Source organism: Gossypium raimondii, chromosome 11 (assembly GCF_025698545.1).
Source record: "Gossypium raimondii isolate GPD5lz chromosome 11, ASM2569854v1, whole genome shotgun sequence".
In the NCBI taxonomy this organism is placed as follows: Eukaryota; Viridiplantae; Streptophyta; class Magnoliopsida; order Malvales; family Malvaceae; genus Gossypium; species Gossypium raimondii.
In genome coordinates this window covers 3964938-3990151 of record NC_068575.1, presented here as the reverse complement: position 1 = coordinate 3990151, position 25214 = coordinate 3964938, and the positions used below count along the sequence as shown (strand labels likewise).

Below are 25214 nucleotides of genomic sequence, written 5' to 3'. Positions count from 1 at the left end.
AGAAGAGAACTCTAAGCCATTGTTTGTGTAGAGGTGTGTTGTAACACCCCTTACCCATATTCGACACCAGAATAGGGTACGAGGCATTACCAGAACACATACACTTGTAAACGTATTGAACCGAGTTATAAAATTCCATTAATTATTAAAACTTTCAAATTATTAACATGATTTTATAATTCTTCACAATATAAATAATGCAACATTTCCTACCAACCACAATCGAGCTTCTGATAATTATCTCACTGCATCTAATAATTGAACATATTACCAATAATAATTCAATTTCAATAATAAAACACATATTTATATAATATTCATCATTAAATAGAATTTAATTTAATTAAAATTATATGTAATATAGTTCATACGAACTTACCAGAGTTAATTGCAAAAATACCAAAATTTAGGGACATTTTGGTAATTTTTATTTTCTCAATTTCCACCCAATCTTGATCTAAATTAATATTTCATTCAATTTACTAATTTAAATAATAATAAAATTCATTTCATGCAATTTGGTCACTTTTTGACATTTTTACAAATTTACCCTTAAAGTTTCACATTTGTTTAATTTAGTCCCTGAACCTAAAACATGTAAATTGGTCATTTTAATGAAAACTCATTCTAGTTGAATAATCATATATTTTCTCCTCCTCCTCTCCATTCCACATCCTTAATGTATATAACATGCTTATAGGTAACATTATCTATAATTTCACCATTTACTTATATATTCATTCAAAGTTGTCCACTTGAGTCATAGTCACTAAATTATTTATATCTTGAGGTAAAGAACTCCAAATTAAGATCTGTTAATTTTCTCTAAAACTAGACTCACATATCTTCTTACCATAAAATTTTCAGAATTTTTGGTTTAGCGAATAAGTACATTTTATTCTTTAAAGTCATCCCTGTTCTGCTGTCTGACAGTTCCGACCCTTCTTCACTAAAAATTAATTATCTCCTCGAACAGAATTCGAATGATGTTACCGTTTGTTTCTATTGAAAATAGACTCATTAAGAATTTAAAAATATAAATTTAATCCTCTAATTATTTTTCTAAAATTTTTAATGATTTTCCAAAATCAGTACAAGGGAACCCGAAATCATTCTGACCTTATCTCACAAAACCTATTATATCTCATAATTTAAAATTGCATTGCTTACACCGTTTCTTCTATGAGAAACTAGACTCAATAAAATTTAATTTCATATTTTTTCATCCTCTAATTCCATTTATACGATTTTTGATAGATTTTCAAATTCAGACTCATCGCATTGTCTCAAAACTATTTTAGTGTAAAATGTTGATAACTAAATTTATAACACTTTCCTTTCCTTTCTCTTCAATATTTTCCATCACTTTCTCTTATTTCCTTTACTAACATAACAAGAATATAGAGCCTTATATAATGAAACTCTACCTTAACATTAATTTCCTACTTTTTGAATAATATCAAACTCAAAAGTATATAAAAATCTTGATGTTCTTACCTTATGCCATTGATTTCAATCTTTAACTTGATTTTCTCCTTCCTCCAGCTTCTATTTCTTGAATCTAACTTGATATTCTAGCTCCCCATAGTCTCCCTGTTATCTTTCTCTCTTGATGAATATGGAAATTCTTTTGATTTCTAAGTGAAAATGGTGAATTTTTGGTAAAAGGACCAAATTGTAAAGAAAAGAAAGTTTCTCTCTTTCTTTTCTCTTCATACGTTAGTTGCATGGGGAAGAAGATGATGATTCTTCATCTTTTCTTCCATAAATATTCACTAAATGAAATAATAATAAAATAATAAAATATCATTTAAAAATCAAATTAAAATATTAATAAACTAATATTTATTTATTTAATCTAAAATATCTCCAACGTCATCATTATTTTCTAGATTTCTCTTTCTTCTAATTGACCATTTTTCCCTTTAGATCTTTTAAAATTCCATCCTTGAGTCATCACTTAATTTGGTAAAATTACAATTTAGTCCTCATAATTCTTCATCCATTCAATTTGGTCCCAATTCATCCATCTTCCTTAGTTTCTAGATTATTTCACCCTTAAAATATTTACACTATTGGTCCTTCAACTTTTCATATTTACACTTTAACCCCTTAAATTTTGAGTATTTACTCTTGGGTAACAAAACTTTTCTCACTTTTGCAATTTAATCCTTTCTTGAATCAATATGTCATAATATACTTTCCAATGTTGACATAACTCAATTCCCCTTTTTATCTCTTTATTTCCTTATTTCACCATATCGTAGATATTATCTTACTTTCTTACTGTAGTAATTTTCGGGGTATTACAATTTCATAGCTAATTAACCCTTCTAGCTTCTAGAATTCAAATTCTACATTTTATACAAATAGGTCATTTCCTTAATTAATCACTAAATCGATAAAATTTTCATATCAGCATTTGCATGCAACCTTCCTATCATAATGCAACCCATGTCATAATTTTAAAATAAATTTTTCCTTGTCGGATTTGTGGTCCCGAAATCACTGTTCTATCTAGACCCAAAATCGGGCTGTTACATGTGTTACTTGTTTTACTATCTATTTTTCAATCATAGTTTTCCAAGACTTAAATGCAGAAAACACATCGCTTTTCTACTACAAGAAAAACACTCAAAGTTTTATGGAAAAATCATCAATAAGTGTTAGCATATAATTAACTCCACCTCTCGAATGCACTCTTGATGGCCCCATATATCATAATGAATATACTCCAACATTACCTTTGTGTTATGGAATTGAGCTCTCTTTTGCTTCCCAAAAACACAGTGCTTACGAAATTTCAGTTTGCAAATTCCTTACCCATCAAGAAGTCCTCTTTTGCTCAATTCTGCCATGCCATTTTCACTCATATGCCCTAGACGCATATGCCAAAGTCTAGTAACATCATCATCTGACAAGGAAGAGGAAGTGATAGTTGCATCACCAATAATAGTAGAACCCTGCAAAACATATACTTGACAATCCTTCTCTGCCCTTTCATCACAACGAGAGAACTTTTGGAAATCTTCAAAACCCCACTTTCAGTTGTGTATTTGTAGCCTTTTTAATAAATAGTACTCAATGAAATCAAATTTCTCTTCAATTTTGGAACATGTCGCACATCACTAAGTGTTCTATCAACTCCATCAAAAATATTAACTTTAATTGTTCCAACACCTACAATTTTAGACGAAGTATTATTTCTTATCAAAATAACGCCTTCAGACACTATTTTGTAAGTTGTAAATCAATCTCGATTGGGACTCATATGGAAGGTGTAACCTGAATTAAGGATCCACTCCTCGCTCACTTTAAAATTGTTGACAGAAGCGACTAGGAGTTCACCATTGCTATAGTCTTCTACAACATCAGCTTCATCAGATTTTTTTGGTTGTTTTCCCTTTTGATTCGCAACCTCCCTTTTGATCTTGTTCTATAACTTATAACACTCAGATTTAATTCTTCTTGTATAAGTTATAAGTTTTACCTTTGTTTGAAGACTTCAATCTACCCTTAGATTTACCACGAGGATTCCGTTTGTGTGTCCTTCCATGATCATCATCAGTATTGCGATCTTGTCTCTCACGAATAATGAGACCCTCTCCTTAAGAGTCGGGTTTAACCATAAGATGCTCCATCTTATCATGCGAGGTCAAAGAATCTTAAACATCATCAACTGTGAGAGACTCACGGCTATATAAAATCGTGTCACTAAAGGTTGAATAAGACGGGGGCAACGAAAAAAGTAGAATCAACCCTAGATTTTCTTTATCATACTGAACTTCTATGGCCTCAAGGTCTAAGAGAATTTCTTTAAACATTGTTAAATGTTCGTGCACAGATGCACCTTCCTCCAAACAATTAGCATAAAGATAGTGCTTCATATGTAGCTTGCTGGTTAAAGTTTTCCACATACATAGCTGCTTCAACATCTTTCATAATGCAACGATAGTCTTCTCCTTCATTAGATCCTGTAAAATTTTACTAGACAAATATAGCTGTGATTGTGTCAAAGCCTTTTTATCCTTACGTTTCTTCTCTTCATCCATCAATGTCGAATCAATCTTACCTATCCCTAGTAGGGCATCCTTCAGATCCAGCTGCGTGAGAACTGCCTGCATATTAACCTGCCACAACACGAATCTAGTGTTACGATTCAATAGCAAAATTTCATACTTAAGCGATGTCATTATCGTGATCGAGATAATCAACTCGAAAAGCTCTGATACTAACTTGTAAAAAATAGAATGTGGATAATGACAATGTGTCATAAAGAAAAAAGAAAGAAAAATAAAGAACACACAGATTTTTATGTGGAAACCATTTCGGAAAAAATCCATGGGTAGAGGAGAAGATAACTCACTATGTCGAATTCGAATGAATACAAGAAGAGTAGACTATGTCTATTCATAGGCTTGCAAAACCATATTTTAATAGAATGAGTGTAGTAAGGTTGAAACACCTTATTCTAATCAATATCAAATAGATGAAGTATAATAAGGTTGAAAAACCTTATTCTAAAAAAAATGTGTAGTTCTATATGGATTTTACTTTCATTTTATTTTACCACTGTGTTTTATTTTAACAAGGATTCGGGTCACTCAATTCTAATACTTGGCATATTCTGATTGAATATAGCCAAAACCTTTACATTCATAGGACTGAACCTCTTTCTTCTTATTCTAAGAGTTATATTCTTTTGGTCAAAACATTGAAGGCAATGTTCTTCTCAGGTTTCAACTTGTCATGTTTTCTTTAATAGCTCAAAGGTTCTAAGAGAACCTAACAGCTCATGCAATCTAAGAGTGGTGATATCCTTAACTTATTTTATTACTGTGACTTTGATAACAAAATATTCTTGAAGTAACCGCAAAAACTTTTCTCAGCAGTTTAACCTTGAAAAAACATTCACCAAGATGAAATATCTCATTAGTTTTGTCACATAATCTAGCATGGTAGTCATGATTTGCAATTTGGACATTGAAAAGTTGCATTCCCTCCATGCTGGTTCTGTAAGATGTTCAAAGCTTCTTTTGTTGATTTACAAGTTGATACCATTTTGTACTGCCCCATGTCAACCCGACTGAATATAGTATACAAGGCTTTGGGGGTTTTTTAGGTAGCCCTTGCCCTTCTCTCATCAGCAGTATATTGATTATTTTCCTTAGCCGTTGTTGTTCCATAAGAATCAATTTCCTTAAGTTTTGTCCATCCTTCCTTAATATTTTCCCATGTAGCTTCATAAATGGACATTATTTTATATAAGCATAGTTTGATGATCCAACAACTAATCTTGAGATATGAAACTTCCTACTTTTATGGTCTCCATGGTAGCAAAATGTGATAGGATCATCTTCAAACAACTCTTGAAGCCTACTCTGATACCAATTGAAAAAGCAATAAGTTTACTTCTTGTTGAAACTGATGTTTAGACACGAGTTTGAACAAGACAATGAACAAAGGTAATAACCAAAAGATATTAAAGGAAGAGATAAACATACAAGCTTTATTAATACAGTTAAAAAATAATCCTACTTCGTGGAGCCTCGCTTGTGAATGATTTGTTCAACAATTAATCGAGTATCCTATTGACTAAAGCCTAATCTACTCTTACACAAGAATCATTTGCGACTTCAATAGATGACCCTAACTTGTTACAACCATTCACTCAAATTACCTCACTTGTAGAAAGTTTAAAACTCTCCAACAAACCTATGAAATAAGTGTTAAATACAAGTAAAATTCAACAACAAAGATACTAGCAAAAACAACATAAGTAGTCCTCCAGAAATTTGTATCAAACTAGGCGAATAAGCTGCCTATTTATGGGCAATATCAAAAACTCCCCTTGGTAGTTTTGTGAAGATAGGATTGTAATTTTAATTTCATGATTATCAAGGATAAAAACCTCCAATATTTATCTCAATATAAAACGAAATCAACAGCTTAATGACCAAGTAAATGACTTATAAGATAAAGATAAGTATTATGGGATAAGGCATGTCGATCAACATCATTTAGGAAGAGATAAAACATGATTTAAGGATCATTTAGTTATAGAGAAAATAATTAGGAGGTTAAAGTCAAAGCGCCAACAACGAACTCTACTTGAGTTGTCCTAAAGAAATGTCCAAATTGTTGCCTAAAGGCTTGTTTGGACATCTATTCAAACATGGGAATAACCAAGGAATGCAATGAACTATTTGAAAATGAGTTGAAAAATTAGCAATAGGACAACTAGAGTCCCAACAAGATTCGCAAATAAGCTTTGATTTCTGAAGTCATTGCCAACTAAAATTTCACAAGAAGACAATGCTTAATCAATAAGCTCTCCTTATTAATAAAATTTTTAGCCTTTTTCATTTCCATATTTCTACTTCCATAACCTTTCTATTCTTCTTTTTTACACATTGTGTTAAAATCCTTAGCAATGTGTCATGGCTCTAGAACTTTAGTCTCGTGTTCCGTGCGGCCTTAGGCGATCATTTCGATACAAAAATACCTAAGTCAGCCTAACCACAAAACAATTGGGGATTCATAAAGAATTCCTCCAAGACACCAATTTATATATCGAAAGAAATTTAGCCAAAAGAAGGCTCAAAAGAATAGAAAGCTAAAGAAAATTATGCACGGACGATGTTTGAGTAAATGCTCTCAATTGTATTACTTTCTCTCAAAGAATACAAGAAACAATGATAGAATGAAGTGAGTTACAAGTGAGGGGAGAGTCTTTATCTATAGTTGAGCTCCTCAAAATCAACGGTCTAGATCAAGTTAAATTGACAAACAAGATTAGCCTATCCTTTAAATCTAGAGATTTACAAGATTACATAATGAATTTACATAATCAAATAAAATCTAAACTTATAAGATATGTTTTCCCTCAATCTTTTAATATTAGTATCCCTATTTACCAAGGTAGCCTATGTTGTCATATCTTCATCATTGGGCCACCCAGGTTTCAATCTAACAAGCTTCTCCAACAGCTCTTTGAATCGGGCCAGTTTTTGTAGGCCAAATGATCCCTATGTCAATGATAGACCTCTATGGGATGCATTGTGTGTGATGGTCACGGGCTTTAAACTACGATCCGTGACATTCTCCCCCACCTGTTCTTGTAACGCCCTTGTTGTGCCTACAGAATGACACTGACTTGATTCACCTCGGTCTCATCTTATCTCGACGCCTTAGCTTTTTCTTGACTAATCTTACTATTGGGTTGTCCCTTTCTTTAGAACTTTTGCCTCAGCTTTCATCACCTCTTAACTCGAACCGTCCCACTCGTCAGTACATCTTATTGGTAAAAATCCACTGCTCTCTCTTGCCCACATTCTAACTCGCTTCTAATGAAATCCTCTTGATTCACAAAACATGGCTTTGAATTTCCTATAGTGTTTTTGTTTCCTTGCTTAAGAGCTTTGAAAGGGCGCCTACGTTCTTACCAAGTTAACAAGTTAGAATGTAAAACACTACCAAAGTGTTCGAAATGTACCTTACAAGTCACATTTAGTTGGGTCAACTGTCCAACTTGCATCACCACTTTCCCAAAGTTTGATGCACAACCCACCTTACCCAAAGGTGTTAGCTCCTCCAATGTGTCAATAGAAGTGAGCCTCATTGATTCTAGCTTCAAAGTTTGCATCGCTACTTTTTCCTCTGAGTCCGATGCACAACTCACCTCTTCTATGGGTGAAAGCCTCACCGATGACTCGGCCAACTCCGTCGCTTTACTCAAATTGAGTTTCATTGGTCCTAGCTTCACTATTTTCATTGCCACTTTTCCCATAAATCCAATGACAAACTCACCTCCTCCTTGGGTGGAAGCCGCTCCGATGACTCAATAAGCTCCGATGTTTCCTTTTCTTTGACCATGATTTGGTTTGTATAATTCCATAACTCATGCAGACCACGACACAAGAAGCACTTTACTCGCTTCTTTTTGCTCCTCTTTGTCTTCTTGGCTTCAACTTTTCCTTTGCTTAAACCAAGCTTTTTAGGCTCATTGTCTGACGCATTGTCCCCTTTGATGGTAGACTTCCTTGGACATTTTCACAACCTATACGGACCATGACACAAGAAGCACTCCACTAGCTTTTTCTCATCTTCGACCTCATTGGCTTCGACACTCTTGCACTCGAACCAAGTCTCACAACCTTACCTTCTAGGTTGTCCTTCTTAGAAAATACAGATTTCTTTGGACATTTCTTCAATAAATGTGACCATCTTAAAAAAAAATCATCTCACATTTCCTCTCTTTTTATTGGGTTTATTCTTCCTAACTCATGGTTTCCCATTACTACCATCATTGTCGTTGTCATTGCCACTATCTTCCTCGTGATTCCTTTTACATATGCCCCTTTCTTTGGACTTGGAAGACTCAAGCTTGTCTTTCCCTAGACTAAGCTTGACCACCGTCTCCTCTATCATCATGGCTTTCAATAGCTCTTAGACACCTTCTCGTTCCAATTCTTGTTTGACCCACGACTTTAATCCATTCTTGAAAGGAAGCAATGCCTCTATCTTGGTCATGTCTAAAATTTGGAGCATAAGTTCCTTGTACTCTTGAACATACTCCCCCACTGTGTGTCGTTGTGTAAGCCATCGCAACTTTGCCCGAGCTTCCTCATCGGCAAATTTTGGATAAAACTGGCCCTTCAACTCATGTTGGAACTCTTCCCACGTCTTAATCTCACTATGCCTTTTATCTGAGGACCTACCTTGACACCATAAAATCACAAAATTAGTAAGAAACATGAAAGCAATATTTACCTTACTCGCATCTCCACAATGTCTTTTCCATGGAAGTAGTGCTCTATCCTCCATAAAAAATTGTCCATATTGTATGCAAACCTTGTCCCCGTAAACTCTTTCAACTTCAGGACATACTTGTAATTAAGTGCTACACTCGACACTCTATTCCCCACAGTTTCTCAACATAATGCGAGCTCTCCCTTGAGCTCTTCTATTCTTGTGCTCAAAGCCTTTGTCGTGGCCATTTTTTCCTCCTTCAAAGCCATCACCATGACCTTCAGAGCATTGTTCCTCTCCACCAGCTTCTTCTTATGGGAATTCAACAACTCTTGCACACTTTCCCTATCGAAAGTGGGAGATATGATCACAAAGCCCGTGGATTGCTCCCTCAAGTCATCTATGCGTTCACTAAGCACATCGTGTGACTCCTTCACGTCCTCCGTGGACTCCTCGATTTTATCCACTTGTTCCTCTACTACCTACAACATATCCTTCAAAATGACTAGTTTTCTGGCCTAATTTTTATTGGCAACTTGTTTCGACATCTCGATGGTGCTTTTGTAACCTAAGGTCTAATACCACTTATAATAAGGCTAGAACTTTAATCTTGCATTTTGTACAGCCTTAGCTGATCCTTTCGGTACAAACACGCCTAAGTTAACCTAACCACCAGACAATTGAAGATTCACAAAGAATTCCTACAAGACACTAATTTATATAGTGGAAGCAGCTTAGCCAAAAAAAGGCTCAAAAGAACAGAAAGCCAAAGAAAACTATGCATGAGAGGTGTTTGAATAAATGCTCTCAATTGTATTACTTTCTCTCAAAAAATACAAGAAACAATGAAAGAATGAAGTGAGTTAAAAGTGAGGGGAAGGCTCTCTATTTAAAGTTGAGCTCCCCCAAAACTGATGGTCTAGATCAAGTTAAATTGACGGATGATATTAGCTTATCCCTTAAATCTAGGGATTTACAATATTACATAATGAATTTTCATAATCAAATCCAATCTAATCTTATAAGATATGATTGCCCTTAATCTTCTAATATTAGTTTCCCTATTACTAATGTAGCCTATATTGTCATATCTTCATCATTCAGGCTTTAATCTGACAAGCTACTCCAACAACTCTTTGAATCGGGCCAATTCTTGTGGGCCAAGTGATCCCTATGTTAATGATAGACCTCTATGGGATGCATTTTGTGTGATGGTCACGGGCTTGAACTACGACCCATAACAAATGCACCAACAACGATTTATAAATATTTTTCCTAACAAAAAGGTCCACAAAGAAATCCTGCACTTTTTTCATATTCAAAAGTGCGCAAGAGAGAGTTAATCATCATGTGAGTTCTTTCTAATTTCTTTACTGACTTTCTACTCAACCCTTTTGGTTGTAGACATTACACTTTCATTAAAACTTTGGGATTGTGTAACCTTTTGTGTTGCATATGGATTGTCCTTTGGGTTCCTAGATGTCACTCTCCTCTAGAGTTTTGTTCTAGTATACAGAATAGAACTATGGACATCAATTTGGTCGCCCAACACTTTATACCCATTTAATATGTGCTTATGGCCTTCTCAACATCCATTGAATTTGCATATCTGACAAAACCGAATCTCTTTCTCGTTTTGCTCCTTTTTCTGGGAAAGAATGCGTCCATGACCTTACCATGGTACTGAAAGATCACCCATAATCCTTCCACTGCATTTTAGGTGGAAGTTGTTCACTAAACGTAGGGAGAAGGAAAAACACAATTTTATAGGCAAGGAATTAATTATATATTTTTAATGGGTCCAAAGATTATTTTTACCATTTTATTAACTTAAAATTACAATCTCTAAAAGGATTAAACCATAAATTTTTTAGAGTAAAAAGGTAATTTTACTATATTGACTTAATTTATTTTTATTTTTTAAAAGGGAGAATGATGGAATTAGTCAAACTTACCTCCTCTCATCACATTGTTGTTTAGTTTGTCTCTACATATTAATTTTCAAGTAGGAATTTCATAACAAACCTATAAACACTATGTCAATGACTAGATTCATCCATGTGTTACACTAGAAATGTAGTTTATTTACCTTTTTCGTTTCAAAGAATCTTCAAACTCCTAATTCTAATATAGTCTAAATTTTCTTTCAGACAAATTCCAACTCCACCACCTTCATTGCTTTGGTACTTTGCTTCAAGAAATAAATTAGTTGGAGACATCCCTTCGTCAATATGCAATTCAAGTTCCCTTAAAGTTCTCAGTTTATGGAACAACAGCTTTAACTTAACAATTCTCGAGTGCATTGGAAACTTGAGTTCTTCTCTTTCACACATTGATCTATGGAATAATAATTTTCATGGTAAAATACCAGAAAGTTTTGCTAAATATTGCACGTTACAAAGTTTTCGTATCAACAACAACCAAATAGGAGGGTCACTGCCACGATCTTTAGGTAATTGCAAAGATTTGAACCTTCTCGATGTTGGGAACAACAAGTTGAATGACACTTTCCCGAACTGGTTAGGAAATTTAGATCATCTACAAGTTCTTGTCTTGAGATCGAATAAATTCTTTGGCCAAATGGATAACTCTGATGTTACAGTTTCCTTCTCTCGCTTGCGCATCATTGATCTTTCTCGCAATAACTTCAGTGGCTACTTACCTACCAATTTTTTTAAAAATCTACAGTCCATTAGAATGGGGCATGAAAATAAACTTGAACCAGAGTACATGGAAGATGTATCAGATTATATTGCTTTCAATTATGCTTATGGTTTATCTTTTACAGTAAAAGGGTCGGAAACAGAGTTTCAATCAGTGTTAACCAGTTGGATGGTAATTGACTTTTCAGACAATCAATTCTTCGGAGAATTGCCCAAAACACTTGGTGAGCTTCATTCACTTATTGTCCTAAACCTCTCTCATAATTGCTTAACAGGTCCTATTCCATCATCATTAGGTGATCTGTCTGAACTTGAATCATTAGATCTCTCATCAAACAAGTTCCAAGGAAGAATTCCAACAGAGTTAACAAATCTTGGATTCTTAGAGGTGCTAAACCTTTCTCAAAATAATCTCAAGGGACCCATTCCTCAAGGCAAACAATTTGATACTTTCACTAATGATTCTTACAAAGAAAACTTGGGTTTATGCGGCTTGCCATTATCAAAAAGATGTGATAATGATAGGGGAACTTTGGTCAAATTTGATACAGATGATGAATTGAATTGGAAATTTTCTATATTGATGGGGTATGGATGTGGATTGGTGTTAGGATTGAATATGGGATACATCGTATTCGCGACTGGAAAACCATGGTGGTTGATTAGGATCGTCGAGCGAGTACAACAAAGATTTACAAAAAGGTAGAAAGGTGAACTCTTCAGCGATTTTTTCTTTTTGAAAAAGAAGCTATGGGCAGAGCACAGAAAACCTCATTGCTTGGTGGTAGGTGGGCCTTTTTCTGTACATGTTTTTTAAGTGTGCTACCTGGGTGTTTTATTGTATGTCGTGTTGTTCTGTAACTATATAAGGTGGCCCTTGTCTGTTTTGTCTTAATGGACACTTTCCGTGTGTTTCCCAATCTTTTCAATAAAACTAATGTGTGTATATATATATATACACATTTATATCAAACATATGTGTACATGCTTATACAAATAACAAGTCAATCACACATAACTCGAATTCCACGCGATATCAAATTCATTTTCTCATAATTTTAGAGAGATACAATTACCTCGCATTTATTTCAGAGTTATTTATAATGACACTAGACTATGAACCAGGAAGTTGTTCCGCAACGTGGGGAGAAGGAAAAACACAATTTTTATAGGCAAGGAATTAATTATATATTTTAATGGGTCCAAAGATTATTTTACCATTTTATTAACTTAAAATTACAATCTCTAAAAGGATTAAACCATAAATTTTTAGAGTAAAAAGGTAATTTTACTATATTGACTTAATTTATTTTTATTTTTTAAAAGGGAGAATGATGGAATTAGTCAAACTTACCTCCTCTCATCACATTGTTGTTTAGTTTGTCTCTACATATTAATTTTCAAGTAGGAATTTCATAACAAACCTATAAACACTATGTCAACTGACTAGATTCATCCATGTGTTACACTAGAAATGTAGTTTATTTACCTTTTTCGTTTCAAAGAATCTTCAAACTCCTAATTCTAATATAGTCTAAATTTTCTTTCAGGACAAATTCCAACTCCACCACCTTCATTGCTTTGGTACTTTGCTTCAAGAAATAAATTAGTTGGAGACATCCCTTCGTCAATATGCAATTCAAGTTCCCTTAAAGTTCTCAGTTTATGGAACAACAGTTTAACGGAACAATTCCCGAGTGCATTGGAAACTTGAGTTCTTCTCTTTCACACATTGATCTATGGAATAATAATTTTCATGGTAAAATACCAGAAAGTTTTGCTAAATATTGCACGTTACAAAGTTTTCGTATCAACAACAACCAAATAGGAGGGTCACTGCCACGATCTTTAGGTAATTGCAAAGATTTGAACCTTCTCGATGTTGGGAACAACAAGTTGAATGACACTTTCCCGAACTGGTTAGGAAATTTAGATCATCTACAAGTTCTTGTCTTGAGATCGAATAAATTCTTTGGCCAAATGGATAACTCTGATGTTACAGTTTCCTTCTCTCGCTTGCGCATCATTGATCTTTCTCACAATAACTTCAGTGGCTACTTACCTACCAATTTTTTTAAAAATCTACATTCCGTTAGAAAGGGGCATGAAAATAAACTTGAACCAGAGTACATGGAAGATGTATCAGATTATGTTGCTTTCAATTTTGCTTATGGTTTATCTTTTACAGTAAAAGGGTCGGCAACAGAGTTTCAATCACTGTTAACCAAATGGATGGTAATTGACTTTTCAGACAACCAATTCTTCGGAGAATTGCCCAAAACACTTGGTGAGCTTCATTCACTTATTATCGTAAACCTCTCTCATAATTGCTTAACAGGTCCTATCCCATCATCATTAGGTGATTTGTCTGAACTTGAATCATTAGATCTCTCATCAAACAAGTTCCAAGGAAGAATTCCAACAGAGTTAACAAATCTTGGATTCTTAGAGGTGCTAAACCTTTCTCAAAATAATCTCGAGGGACCCATTCCTCAAGGCAAACAATTTGATACTTTCACTAATGATTCTTACAAAGAAAACTTGGGTTTATGCGGCTTGCCATTATCAAAAAGATGTGATAATTATAGGGGAACTTTGGTCAAATTTGATAGAGATGATGATGAATTGAATTGGAAATTTTCTATTTTGATGGGGTATGGATGTGGATTGGTGTTAGGATTGAGTATGGGATACATCGTATTCGCGACTGGAAAACCATGGTGGTTGATTAGGATCGTCGAGCGAGTTCAACAAAGATTTACAAAAAGGTAGAGAGGTGAACTCTTCAGCGATTTTTTCTTTTTGAAAAAAAAGCAATGGGTAGAGCACAGAAAACCTCATTGCTTGGAGGTAGGTGGGCCTTTTTCTGTAGATGTTTTATAAGTGTGCTACCTAGGTGTTTTATTGTATGTTGTGTTGTTCTGTAACCATAAAAGGTGGCCCTTGTGTGTTTTGTCTTAATGGACACTTTCCGTGTGTTTCACAATCTTTTCAATAAAACTAATGTATATATATATACACATTTATATCAAACATATATGTACATCCATATACAAATCACAAGTCAATCACGCATAACTCGAATTCCACGCGATATCAAATTCATTTTCTCATAATTTTAGAGAGAGATACAATTACCTCGCATTTATTTCGTAGTTATTTATAATGACACTAGACTATGAACCAGTTATTAAAAGTGAATTATATAAGCACAAACTAAAAATGATTATTCGTCGACGGTTGTGAATTTCCCTTTGTTGAGGATGGTCTGATACCCTCTTTAGCGAGGAAATTAAATTCGAATTACAAAAACTTGTTAATCACACAATTCGAACATAGATTACGACCATCTAAACATGAATGCATTTATTACAAATTGATCCCTCAAGCTCCTAATATTCAAAAAGCTCATATCTCACAATTTATACGATCGAATTTAAATCTAATTATAAATATAACAGAGGACCACTCATAACTATTGTTCATTTTCAAACCTCAAAATTTTTATCTTCTACACCTAGGTCCTCAATAATTAGCCTTACTCGTGCATGACTTTAAACTATAACATTCAAGATTTCCTTAAAACTTCCAACCATGGTGATTCAATCAATATCTTAACAATTCTCAAATCTAATACATGGGCTAATTAAATTCAACATCCTTAAAGCATAATTTAATAAAAATTAAGAAAGAAAACTTACTTAGAACCTTTGGCAAGCTCACGGTTATGGTGATTTGCAAGGAAAACCTAAACTTTTCTTTTGTTTTGCCTATAGCCAAATGTTGAAGAAGAAAATGGGAAAGATAAGTTTTCTCTTTCTTTCCGTTACCAAACTTTTAATATGATAAGTTCCTATTAATTAAAATACAATCCTAAATTCGAGGAAACAGATGGCATGGAATTGAATATTGAGAATAAAAAGAAGAAGGAACCAGCCAGTATAGTGGTAAGCGACGCAGGATAAAAAAGACATGACCAAAGAAGGCTTGAATTTTTATATTCTTCTATATCCATCGTCTCTCTGCATTCATGGTGGAGGTGATCCTCCATCTCACACTTCCCTACAGATTTAGAATCGAAACAGAGAATTGACTGCGGCCTCTAATCTATTTTTCTCACTCGGATAATTAGGATGACCTAACGAAAGAAACTCAGAATGAGAATTGAGTGTGGATATTCAAATCGATTATGAATAAAATATGTAGGATCCCAGAGACAGACGAAGCTGACGAAAATTCAAACTAAAATTAAGAAAAAAGGAAGAATAAAGAAGAGAGAGGGATCTAAGGAGAGCGGTAACTGACAACGGGTCTTACAAGCCAAGTGGCCAGCCGAATCTGGAGAAGGCTATCTTAGATCGGATAAAAAGGAATTTGGGTAATTGGTCTAATTTGCTTCCGATCCTTGTACGTTTCATTTAGTCCTTTTCTTTTTAATCACTAGAATTTCCCCAAAACTCTATTGTTTTGATTTAATAATTAAAGTCTGATTGATAACATTCTCAAAGGACTTCAATTAAATTAGATCATGTGACATTTTTAAAATAAAAAAGTTTGCTCCTGTGGCTTACATTACATGTATTGGAAGCATTTTAAATTAGCCACGTGAATAAATAGGTTAAAATATGTTCCAAGTCCATTACTCTTTGAACATTTGGAAATTAATCTTTCTATTTTTATTTTAAGATCTCTATTTTAGGATTTAAAATACAAGTCCAATTATTAATATCATTAAAATTCTTCTATTAAATTCAAGTTCATTACAATGTCAATTTTTTTTGTTACACGACTTCTAAGTGAATTTTTCTTTAAAAAGAAATTGAAAGTGTCGTATCGTTGAATTTAACAAAAATATTTTAACAATAATAGCAATTAGATTTATATTTTGAAATATAAAAATTAAATTAAATTTCATATGCATTGTATAACATAATTGAAGTGAGCAAATAGTTTAATTTTAAAAATGTGATATAATCTAAATTTGGGCTAATTTACCAAAAAAAGCCCATTTTTTTTAAAATTACGGAAATGGGCCGGTTTTTTAATTATTTACCGGAATGGGCCATTTTCCGCGAAATCGCGGCCACGTCAACGCGATGTCGGGTACATGATAGAGATCGGCCACGTCGGTCGACGACGCCGACGAAGGAAATCGCGTTCTTGAGAAGCGATTTCCTTCCACGTCGGCAGTCGCTACCGACGTGACCTTGATTTTGACGCTGATTTTACGTTTGTGTTTTTGGCTTTTAGGGTTTAGGTGCGAGGCTTTTTAGGGTTAGGGTCCGGAAAAAAATTTCAATTGACGTGTCTGGTCAAATAGTGGAAATCGCTTCTACTAGGATGCTATTTGAGAAGAAATTATGAAATCGTGGCCTCGTGGACGCGATTTCGCTCTGATGGTCATGTAAGAAATAATTTTTTGACGTTTTCGAGCAAATAGTATAAAATCGCGATACAAGGATGCTATATTGGGCGAATTGTGAAATCGCGCCTCGTGGGCGCGATTTCGCTCTGATTAGTCATGTAGGAAATAATTTTTTGCGTTTCGAGCAAATAGTGTCAAATCGCGCCTCGTGGACGCGATTTTGCTCTGATAACAAGTTTAATGAGGCTATAAATTAGGCGAAAATGTTCCTGAATGCATAACTCATGAGAAAAATTTTAGAGAGGCTAAGAAACTTAGAGTTTCAAAATGAGTGAACGTATTAGTCTTTGTTATTTACTACGATGGTGAGGTTTGCCACGAGAATGGTGTTGTTTTTTGTCGAGAATACGGTGCATTGTCATTTAGCCAAAACATAGATTTGATGAACTCAAGTAAAAGAATTAGGCGTAAAATCTTGAACGGCGCCAATGAAAGTTCATCAATGACGTATCGATTTTGTTCTTGTTGATCCGGTGACATATGACTCGTTCGACATAAAAGGTGCTCGTAGCTTGGAGGCAATGGTGCGACTCATCTTGCTAGCGGAGTAACTTATATTGAGTTATATGTACAATTTACGTCGCATAATCGATGTACTTCCGTCCGGTGTTCGAGATGTATACGACCCTGGCCGACACTCCGTTAGCGTGTTACAAAATCTGAACAGCCCATGTTGATGGCGGTGTCGAATGCACTTCCCCCCCAAGACACTCTGTTGGTGGATGGGACATGTACGTCGGTGGCTCGACGTTTGACGCAGGAAATACGAGCTGGGGTTCTGCATCAAGTTCTACTAGATGGAAATCTACATCCAATTGAGGACGTTATCAAATGCCCAGAAGGGATGACGTACTACCTACGACATCAACCGGTGAGGGGCGTCGTCGCTGCAGATGATTGTGGGTCGAAGGTGACTCGATGTTGATCCACCTCGAGAGCGGGCGGATGGTGCGAGAGGTGGGATTATTTTCTGAACCGGAGCCTATTCCAACAGAAGGTGAAGATGGTGATAGGAGTGCAGATGATGAAGAAAATCCACGATTCAGAGCATACTCACCTCCAGCCCACATGCATAATGTCGATCTGTCAAATGATGATGCGTTAGAGTTTCCAAATCTACCACACCGGGTGCGCGATCGTACAAGTTCGGGGGTAGATCTCGGTGAACTTGAAGTTGGTAATCAGTTTACCAATAAGGATAGTTTTATTGGTGCTTTGAAACAGCATAGCATCAAAAACGGCGTTAATTACCATGTCATTAAATCAAAATCTGATAAGTTTGAGGCGAAGTGTGCGGTGCAAGACGGCACATGTTCATGGAAAATCGTCGCCTCGTTAAGGAAGAGGACAGGGTTGTGGGAGATAAAAAAGTACAGAGGTCCACATACATGTGCTGCAGGTACAGTATTGAATGTCTCTGAATAATATTTTTTTCCAATGTTGCATTATTTAATGTACTCCCTCCCTCTGTAGGTGTTTCAGAAGATCATCCGAAAATGGATTCAGCTATGTTGGCTAGCTTGAATCGCCCACGATAAGCGGATCCTCGGACTTGAGTGCGATGATAATTGCCAATATCCGTAGCCAAATGGGGTACACGCCCTCTTACCGCAAGGCTTGGATAGCTAAGCAAAAGGCATTGGAGAAGATGCATAGTGGGTGGGACGCCTCATATAATGAAATATGGCAATGGTGTCAGGTGCTAGAGAGATACGTCCCAGGCGCCATCACAGACCTTCAAACGGAACATGCGTACTACAACGGCCGATTGCTACGTGGATGCCAAGTGTTCAAACGCCTATTTTGGACCTTTAAGCAATGTCGAGACGCATTTCCGTACTGCAAGCCGTTGGTACAAATTGACGGTACCTTCATGTTCGGTAGGTACACTCATCGGCTATTGGTTGCAGTGGCACAGGACGGCGGTGGGAGAATTCTTCCAATTGCATATGCAATAACACCGGTGGAGTCGTCTGATGACTGGGATTTAGCAGCCACCTTAGATGTACACGGCTCCGTGACGTGTCGACCATGAGATAGCCTCCAATTATTTGAAGAATGTATGCTCGAGCATATCGGATTCTTTCAATGTCGGTTGAATTTTCATTCAGATCGGAGAAGGTCGCACGTAACCAGCCCATCTCCACATTACCTCCATCCATTTTATCCGGAACGGCGCCCAAAAGCTCGTAGCACACCGCCTCCCAATTGCTAGATTGGGCAGACCCGGTCACTGGGTGTCCGTCCACCGACAATCCCAAATGTAGATGGACATCTTCTAGAGTGATAGTGCACTCTCCACATGGAAGATGAAATGTGTGCGTCTCGGGTCTCCACCTCTCGATCAACGCACTGATCAGTTTTGGCTCCAACTTGCATCCCCGGCCTACCGTCGCCACGTGCCAAAATCCCGCTTCCCGGAGGTAGTTCTCTACTAACGGTGATGGAGGAGCATGCATATTCCGAATATTGCATTCCAATACGCGATCTTTAGCCTTTTATAACAAAAATAAATCAATAAATATCTAAAATACATAAATAAAATATCTTAAATAAAATATAAAATTTAAATTTAATACTTACCATGTTCATTTGCTCCACCGATATGTGATTCCTATCAAGACGAATCAATGATCCGCCATTGTCGAAAATATTAAAATTTTAAAATTATTTTTAAAAAAATAAAAATTGTAAAATTTTCTTAAAAAATGAAATTTAATGGAAAAATAAATTTAATATGGATTTGGAGATTTTTTGAAGGAAATTGAGAGGATTTTGGAAGGAATTTGGGAGTTTGAGAGAATTTTGGAAGGGAATTGAGAGAATTTTTGAAGGAATTTGAGAATTTGTTTGTGAAAATAAAAGGGTGGGGGTTTATATAGTTTAAAAAATTTTACCGTTGGGGGGCAGCGGTCAATTTTTGACCGTTGATCACTCGCTTGAACAAATCGCGTCACGTCGGCGACGACCTGCGGCGTGGAAGGAAATCGTTCCTCAAGGACGCGATTTCCTTCCACGTCGGCAGGTCGCGCTGACGTGGACGCGATCTCCTGTCAAGTTCCCCGACATCGCGCTGACGTGGCCGCGATTTCGCGGAAAATGGCCCATTCCGGTAAATAATTAAAAAACCAGCTCATTTCCGTAATTTAAAAAAAAAGGGGCTTTTTTTGGTAATTTGGCCCTAAATTTGTGTTTAGTCACTTTTTATATATTATATTTTGCTTGTTTAATATTATTAGTATTTTGTTTACAGTTAACATATTCATGTCTTTTTCTTTGGTTGGATTTGTGTTTTGGGTTATTGTATAAATTATTGTTACTCTTATAATTTTTATTATCATATAAAATTTAGATTTGGGTTCTATTTATAAAAGCATATTTTCTTGTTTCATTGAAATATAACGATATTTTTAATTGTTGATTTGAGTAAGTATATGTATATGCATTTTCATTAGTTTCAAGCTTGAGGACGAGCATAGTTGAAATGTAGGAAATTTGATAAGTATGTAATTTTCTAATTATTTTTATATTTATTTTATTGAATTATTCTATTTAAATAATTAATTATATTATTAAGAATTATATTTTACTTATTATAGATTTAGGAAATAATTGAAGAAAAAAGAGTTTAGTTTTTTTTTACAAGTTTTAGTATTTTTTTTTTGTCATAACTTGAGCTACAAAATTCTATTTTGTCTCATAATAAACCGATTCGAAAGGAATCAAAATATCTAAAAAAAAAGTTATTTCACAACTCGAGCTAAAAAAATATTGGGAATGTGTCCGAAATTTGCTTGAAATTTTGACGCAAAAATTACCAAGAAACCTATAAATATTCTTTAATTAAGGACACTTTTGTATGTTTTTTTCATTATGTGCTTTTTACTCTATAAATAGATATTATTAAGTTATATAGGGATATACCTAGACATAGTCACCCCTTAGCATTATTTTTACTTTTGTGTTCTATTTTCTCCATGACTTGCTAAATTTTTTTCTAGTTGAAGGAAATTCGAAGTTTGACTTGAAGATTTTGTCACATCTAAATGTTCTTCATCTTTCTTTGTTCTTTAATATTCATATATCTTCTTATTTAATTGCAAATATTTAGGTTTGTTGAATATATGACTCATATTTAATTGATTAGAATATTTGTCTTGTCAGTTAGAAGTGTCAAATCAATAATTGTATACTAGTGATAAGCAATGTAGGTGAGAATGACAAAGATATGCATTCTATGTTGTATGGGCATATGGTCCAACTTAAATAAACTTTGATTGTATATTTAAATTTGTTGGTTAGAATTGGGTCTCTTTCATTCTTAATGTTATTGATAGATTAAATTTAAAGTGGTCATTATATGATTGTTTATCAATAAGGGAATTAATTAATAGCGTTTGTCTTATTTATCAAGAAGGTAAGAAGAGATTAGTTGCTAGATGATCATCGAGAATTATAATCAATTTATTAAAGCACGGCTCAAAATCATCTTTTCTTAATGATCAAACTTATGAATCGAACTGTGATTTTACCTTTAGTCAAAGTTTTACCTTTTGATTTTCTCTCAACTTTTGATTATTGTTTTTCTACTAAGTTTGAATTTTATTTTCTTTAGTTATAGTTTTAATTATTTTAGTTTTATAAAAATCCTCATCATATTTAATTTGTTTATTTTATTGATGAAATAGAATCACTGGTAGACGTGGATTCGACCTTACTCACTGCTATTTGCAAAATTACTTTTGAGTAGGAATTTATTTTTGATAGTCTTGATAGTTGTAGAATATAATTTTATAAAATTTTAGAGTTTTTATATATCATTTTAATATGTTTAAATTTATATATATTATTTTCTAGAATCAAAGCTAAATTAAAAACTTAATTTTTGTGTGCTTGGCTATTGCTAGATGGATTGACCATTGAAGCAATCAGAGTTTTATGTTGGGGCTACTCTTTCATTTTTTGGCTGTGCCGTTTGTTGTATGTATTCCTTATTCAAATTCTTAGTCACAATATTTACGTTGTGCTTAAAATCTTAGAATCCAAGTATTAACATCACAGGATTGGGAATGGATTTGGGTGGGGATGGACTCTTTTTGCTGGAGGATTGGGAATGGTAGGACCACGATGTTTTGGATGGACATATGGTGTGGTAATCTTCCATTAAAACAGGAATTTCCAAGTCTATTTCGCCTTACAAGACAAAAGGAAGGAACGATAGCTGATTTTATAAGAAATTATGGGTTTTGTAGAGAAGAATGGAACGACCTCTTTACAAGATCGTTATTGGGAAAAGAGGAGGTGATGCTTAGCAAATTGGTGGAGAGGGTGAGTAGGACAGTGTTAGTTTCAGATGTAGAGGATAAGTTTTGTTGGGCAAATCATAGAAACAGGGAATTTTCGGTAAGAAAATGCTCTGAAATATTGATAATGGATGGAGGGGAGGATACAAATTTTGCTTTTGATAAAATATGGAAACTTAAGGTACCACCAAGAGTACAAAGTTTTCTATGGATGCTTGCTATTGACAGAATTCCTACAAAGGAATTTCTGGTCAAAAGAGGGGTGAATCTTCAAAACATCTCGATTAGCTGTCCATGGTGCGAAAGAGTTCCGAAGAGTGCAAACTATTTGTTCTTCAAATGCAAATTTATTGAAGGTTTTTGGGTTAAAATATTCAATTGGTGGGAGGTTAGTTGAAAACATGTAGATGGTTTTGAGGAATTCTAGTCATTGTGTAATAACATGAAAATGGCTGAAATGACGAAAATTTTTTTGTTCATATAATTTCGGCAACCTGCTGGACAGTATGGTTTGCAAGAAATTGTATGGTCTTTGAAAGAAGGATGATGACTATGAAAAATTTGGTTTTTTAATCAAAGATAAGGGCATTGCTATGGATTAAATCTGTTTATGATGAATTTTATATTGCAAGAGAACTTTTGGTGGATATGTCCAAATAGGTGCAGGATTGATTCAATTAAATCCAAATTAGCTGCATCGTTATGGCGCTCTCCTCTACATGGTTGTTTAAAATTTAATGTTTGTGGAATTGCAAATGAGGATAGAGTAGGTTGTGGAGGTGTCTTGAGAGATAAGGAGGAGTCGCAAGAGCTTTATTTTCAGGTTCCGTAGCAGCAGATGATACTGATTTGGCAGAGATTGGTGCGGTGATGGTAGCATTGGAAGTATTTTTAGCTATGAAATGGAAGCTAAATGATTCTCTATTTATAGAACTTGGTTCAATAGTGGTGTTTTATTGGTGTGCAAATAAGTTGATGAGACCATAGTGACTTCAAGCAACTTTCGCAGATATTAAAAGAGACATTGAGAAGATAAGAAATGTTTTTTTTTTTTATGGCATAAAAGAATGAAAACGAAATGGCATCTTCCTTGGCGATTGCATGTATAAATCTTGAGAAAATGTTTAAAGCTTGGTGGTGAGCTATTGCTTTGATGTAAAAGTAGGTCTGTTAGTGATTGAACGTGTTTCTTTTGGAATGCTGTAATGTTAAAATTTTGAACATTATTCTGTTTGTTTTTAACAACAGAATAGATTGAATGAAGCCAAAAAAAAAACATCACAGGAACACAACAAAATAGATCAGCATAAGGCAAAACACATCCAAACAATACATCAAAATGTCATGGTTAAGAAAATGAGAGGAAGACAAAGATAGAGAAGTGATGTGAGTATAGGTCACTTGTTTGGGGTATCTAGCACCACTTGGGTTCTATGAACTAGACCCTTAGGGCAACCATTTCAAAGACTTTTTCAGGAGATGATAGCATCGTTTGTTAGGGCTCCAAATTGATTGCTAAGCGAACGATACTTCAAATTTTGTTTTAGAAAAAGCTGATCCTCCCTCAATTAATTAGGTAACAATTTGATTTTGGGCTAGAAAAGGATATGATTATGATCCTAGTGAGGCCAATGAGAGATATTACGTGATGGTTGAAGAAGTGAGAACTTACAAGGATGGGACAAACTGCATTGTTTCACCGGGAATATGCATCAAAAGCGATTCTAAAAATTTAGAGCAAATTTTAAATCATGCGCAATAACAGGAAAGTAAGAAGCATCTATGATTTTGATGATGACGAATTTGTGAGCTTAAGGAGAAAAAAAGATGAGGCAATGGAAAAGAGATGAGGCAGACCAAGAAAGGGACATTTCTAGATTATTGGCTTGTACTAAATCGTTAAAGAAATTTGTCATTGAATCGCTTTCGGTTACTGTTCAAGAATGGTAAGAATGTAATTTTGAAGAGGCTATAGAAGCTTTGGAACTAGGTAAATTGTTAGGTCTTAAGGTAAATTATTAATATATATAAATTTATAATTTTTTTAATAAATAACAATACTGGCTCAATAAAAGAGTAGGGTCATTTTTGAAAAATCTTATAACTATTAGATTTAATGGATTGGTATTCTTATTTTTAATAAATATTTTATAATTTTAAAACTTTTATAACATTTTATTTATAATTTTATGAATTTTTAATAGTTTTAAATTTTAAAATAGCTTAATTGATTTTTTAATTTGTTATTAAAGCCTTTTTAACTTTTTAGTCTTATTAGTTTCAAAATTTTTTAATTTACTTCCAATAAAAGAGTAGGGTTCAAATATATAAATGTTAGGGCTAAATTTATTATTATATCTTATATATAAAACCAAATTTTAAGGGAAGGGCTATTTTTTAACTCATCTAGCTAGCAGATAAGATTAACTCGTCCATTTTTCAATACAAAACTAAAATGTAATTTAAAATATAATACATGTGATACTTTTATGGATCAAATACTCTAGAAAACCAAATCAAATTGCTTGAATTAAAAAGACAAAAGAAGAAGGAAAAGACCTATCAAATTACAGATCCAAAACTAAAAAATATAGTACCATCAAGAACCAAATATGATTGCATAACTTTGATAAAATTTTAAAATTACAGTAAAATTTTTCCTCGATGAATTTAAAAGGTATAATGCTAAAAATAGTCCCTAATGTTAAATTTTTAAAATTCTATTTTTTAGAAAAATTTTAAAAAATAATTTAGGTACTACATTGAACATTTTCAAAGTATAGGTATCAAATTAGATATTTTATGAAAGTATATTTACCGAATCGCATTACCCATAACTTAGTTAAAATATGTAAGGTTATTTTTGAAAATTCATTAACTGAATTAATATCAAGTTGATTAATGACACTAATTCAATCACATACTTACCATGCTTTTTCTAATTATTGTTACCTTTAAATTCATTTACTTAAAATTGAATTATTGCATCACACTATGATATTATTATCATATTAAAATTTTAAAATTTTAAAGCAAGGGATGTACAGTATAATAGAAGTTACCTAAAAAGCT

At 34.1% G+C, this 25214-nt stretch overlaps 1 protein-coding gene across 1 annotated transcript; it reads left to right on the top strand.

Annotated features, from left to right (window-relative positions):
• Positions 1–11331: 11331 nt before the first annotated feature.
• LOC105801316 (receptor-like protein 9DC3) lies at positions 11332–14186 on the top strand. Its single transcript, XM_052623114.1, has 3 exons — positions 11332–12116; positions 12965–12998; positions 13092–14186. The coding sequence occupies exons 1-3, from the start codon at positions 11332–11334 to the stop codon at positions 14184–14186; spliced, it is 1914 nt and encodes a 637-aa protein (XP_052479074.1).
• The last annotated feature ends 11028 nt before the right edge of the window (positions 14187–25214 follow it).

Bases quoted from the DNA above. Each gene is read 5' to 3' on its own strand.
- LOC105801316 (XM_052623114.1), top strand. From the start codon at position 11,332: ATGGATAACTCTGATGTTACAGTTTCCTTCTCTCGCTTGCGCATCATT. The intron at 12,117-12,964 runs GTAGAAAGGTGA...ATTTTCTTTCAG, and splicing joins CAACAAAGATTTACAAAAAG to GACAAATTCCAACTCCACCA. The intron at 12,999-13,091 runs GTACTTTGCTTC...ATGGAACAACAG, and splicing joins CCACCACCTTCATTGCTTTG to TTTAACGGAACAATTCCCGA.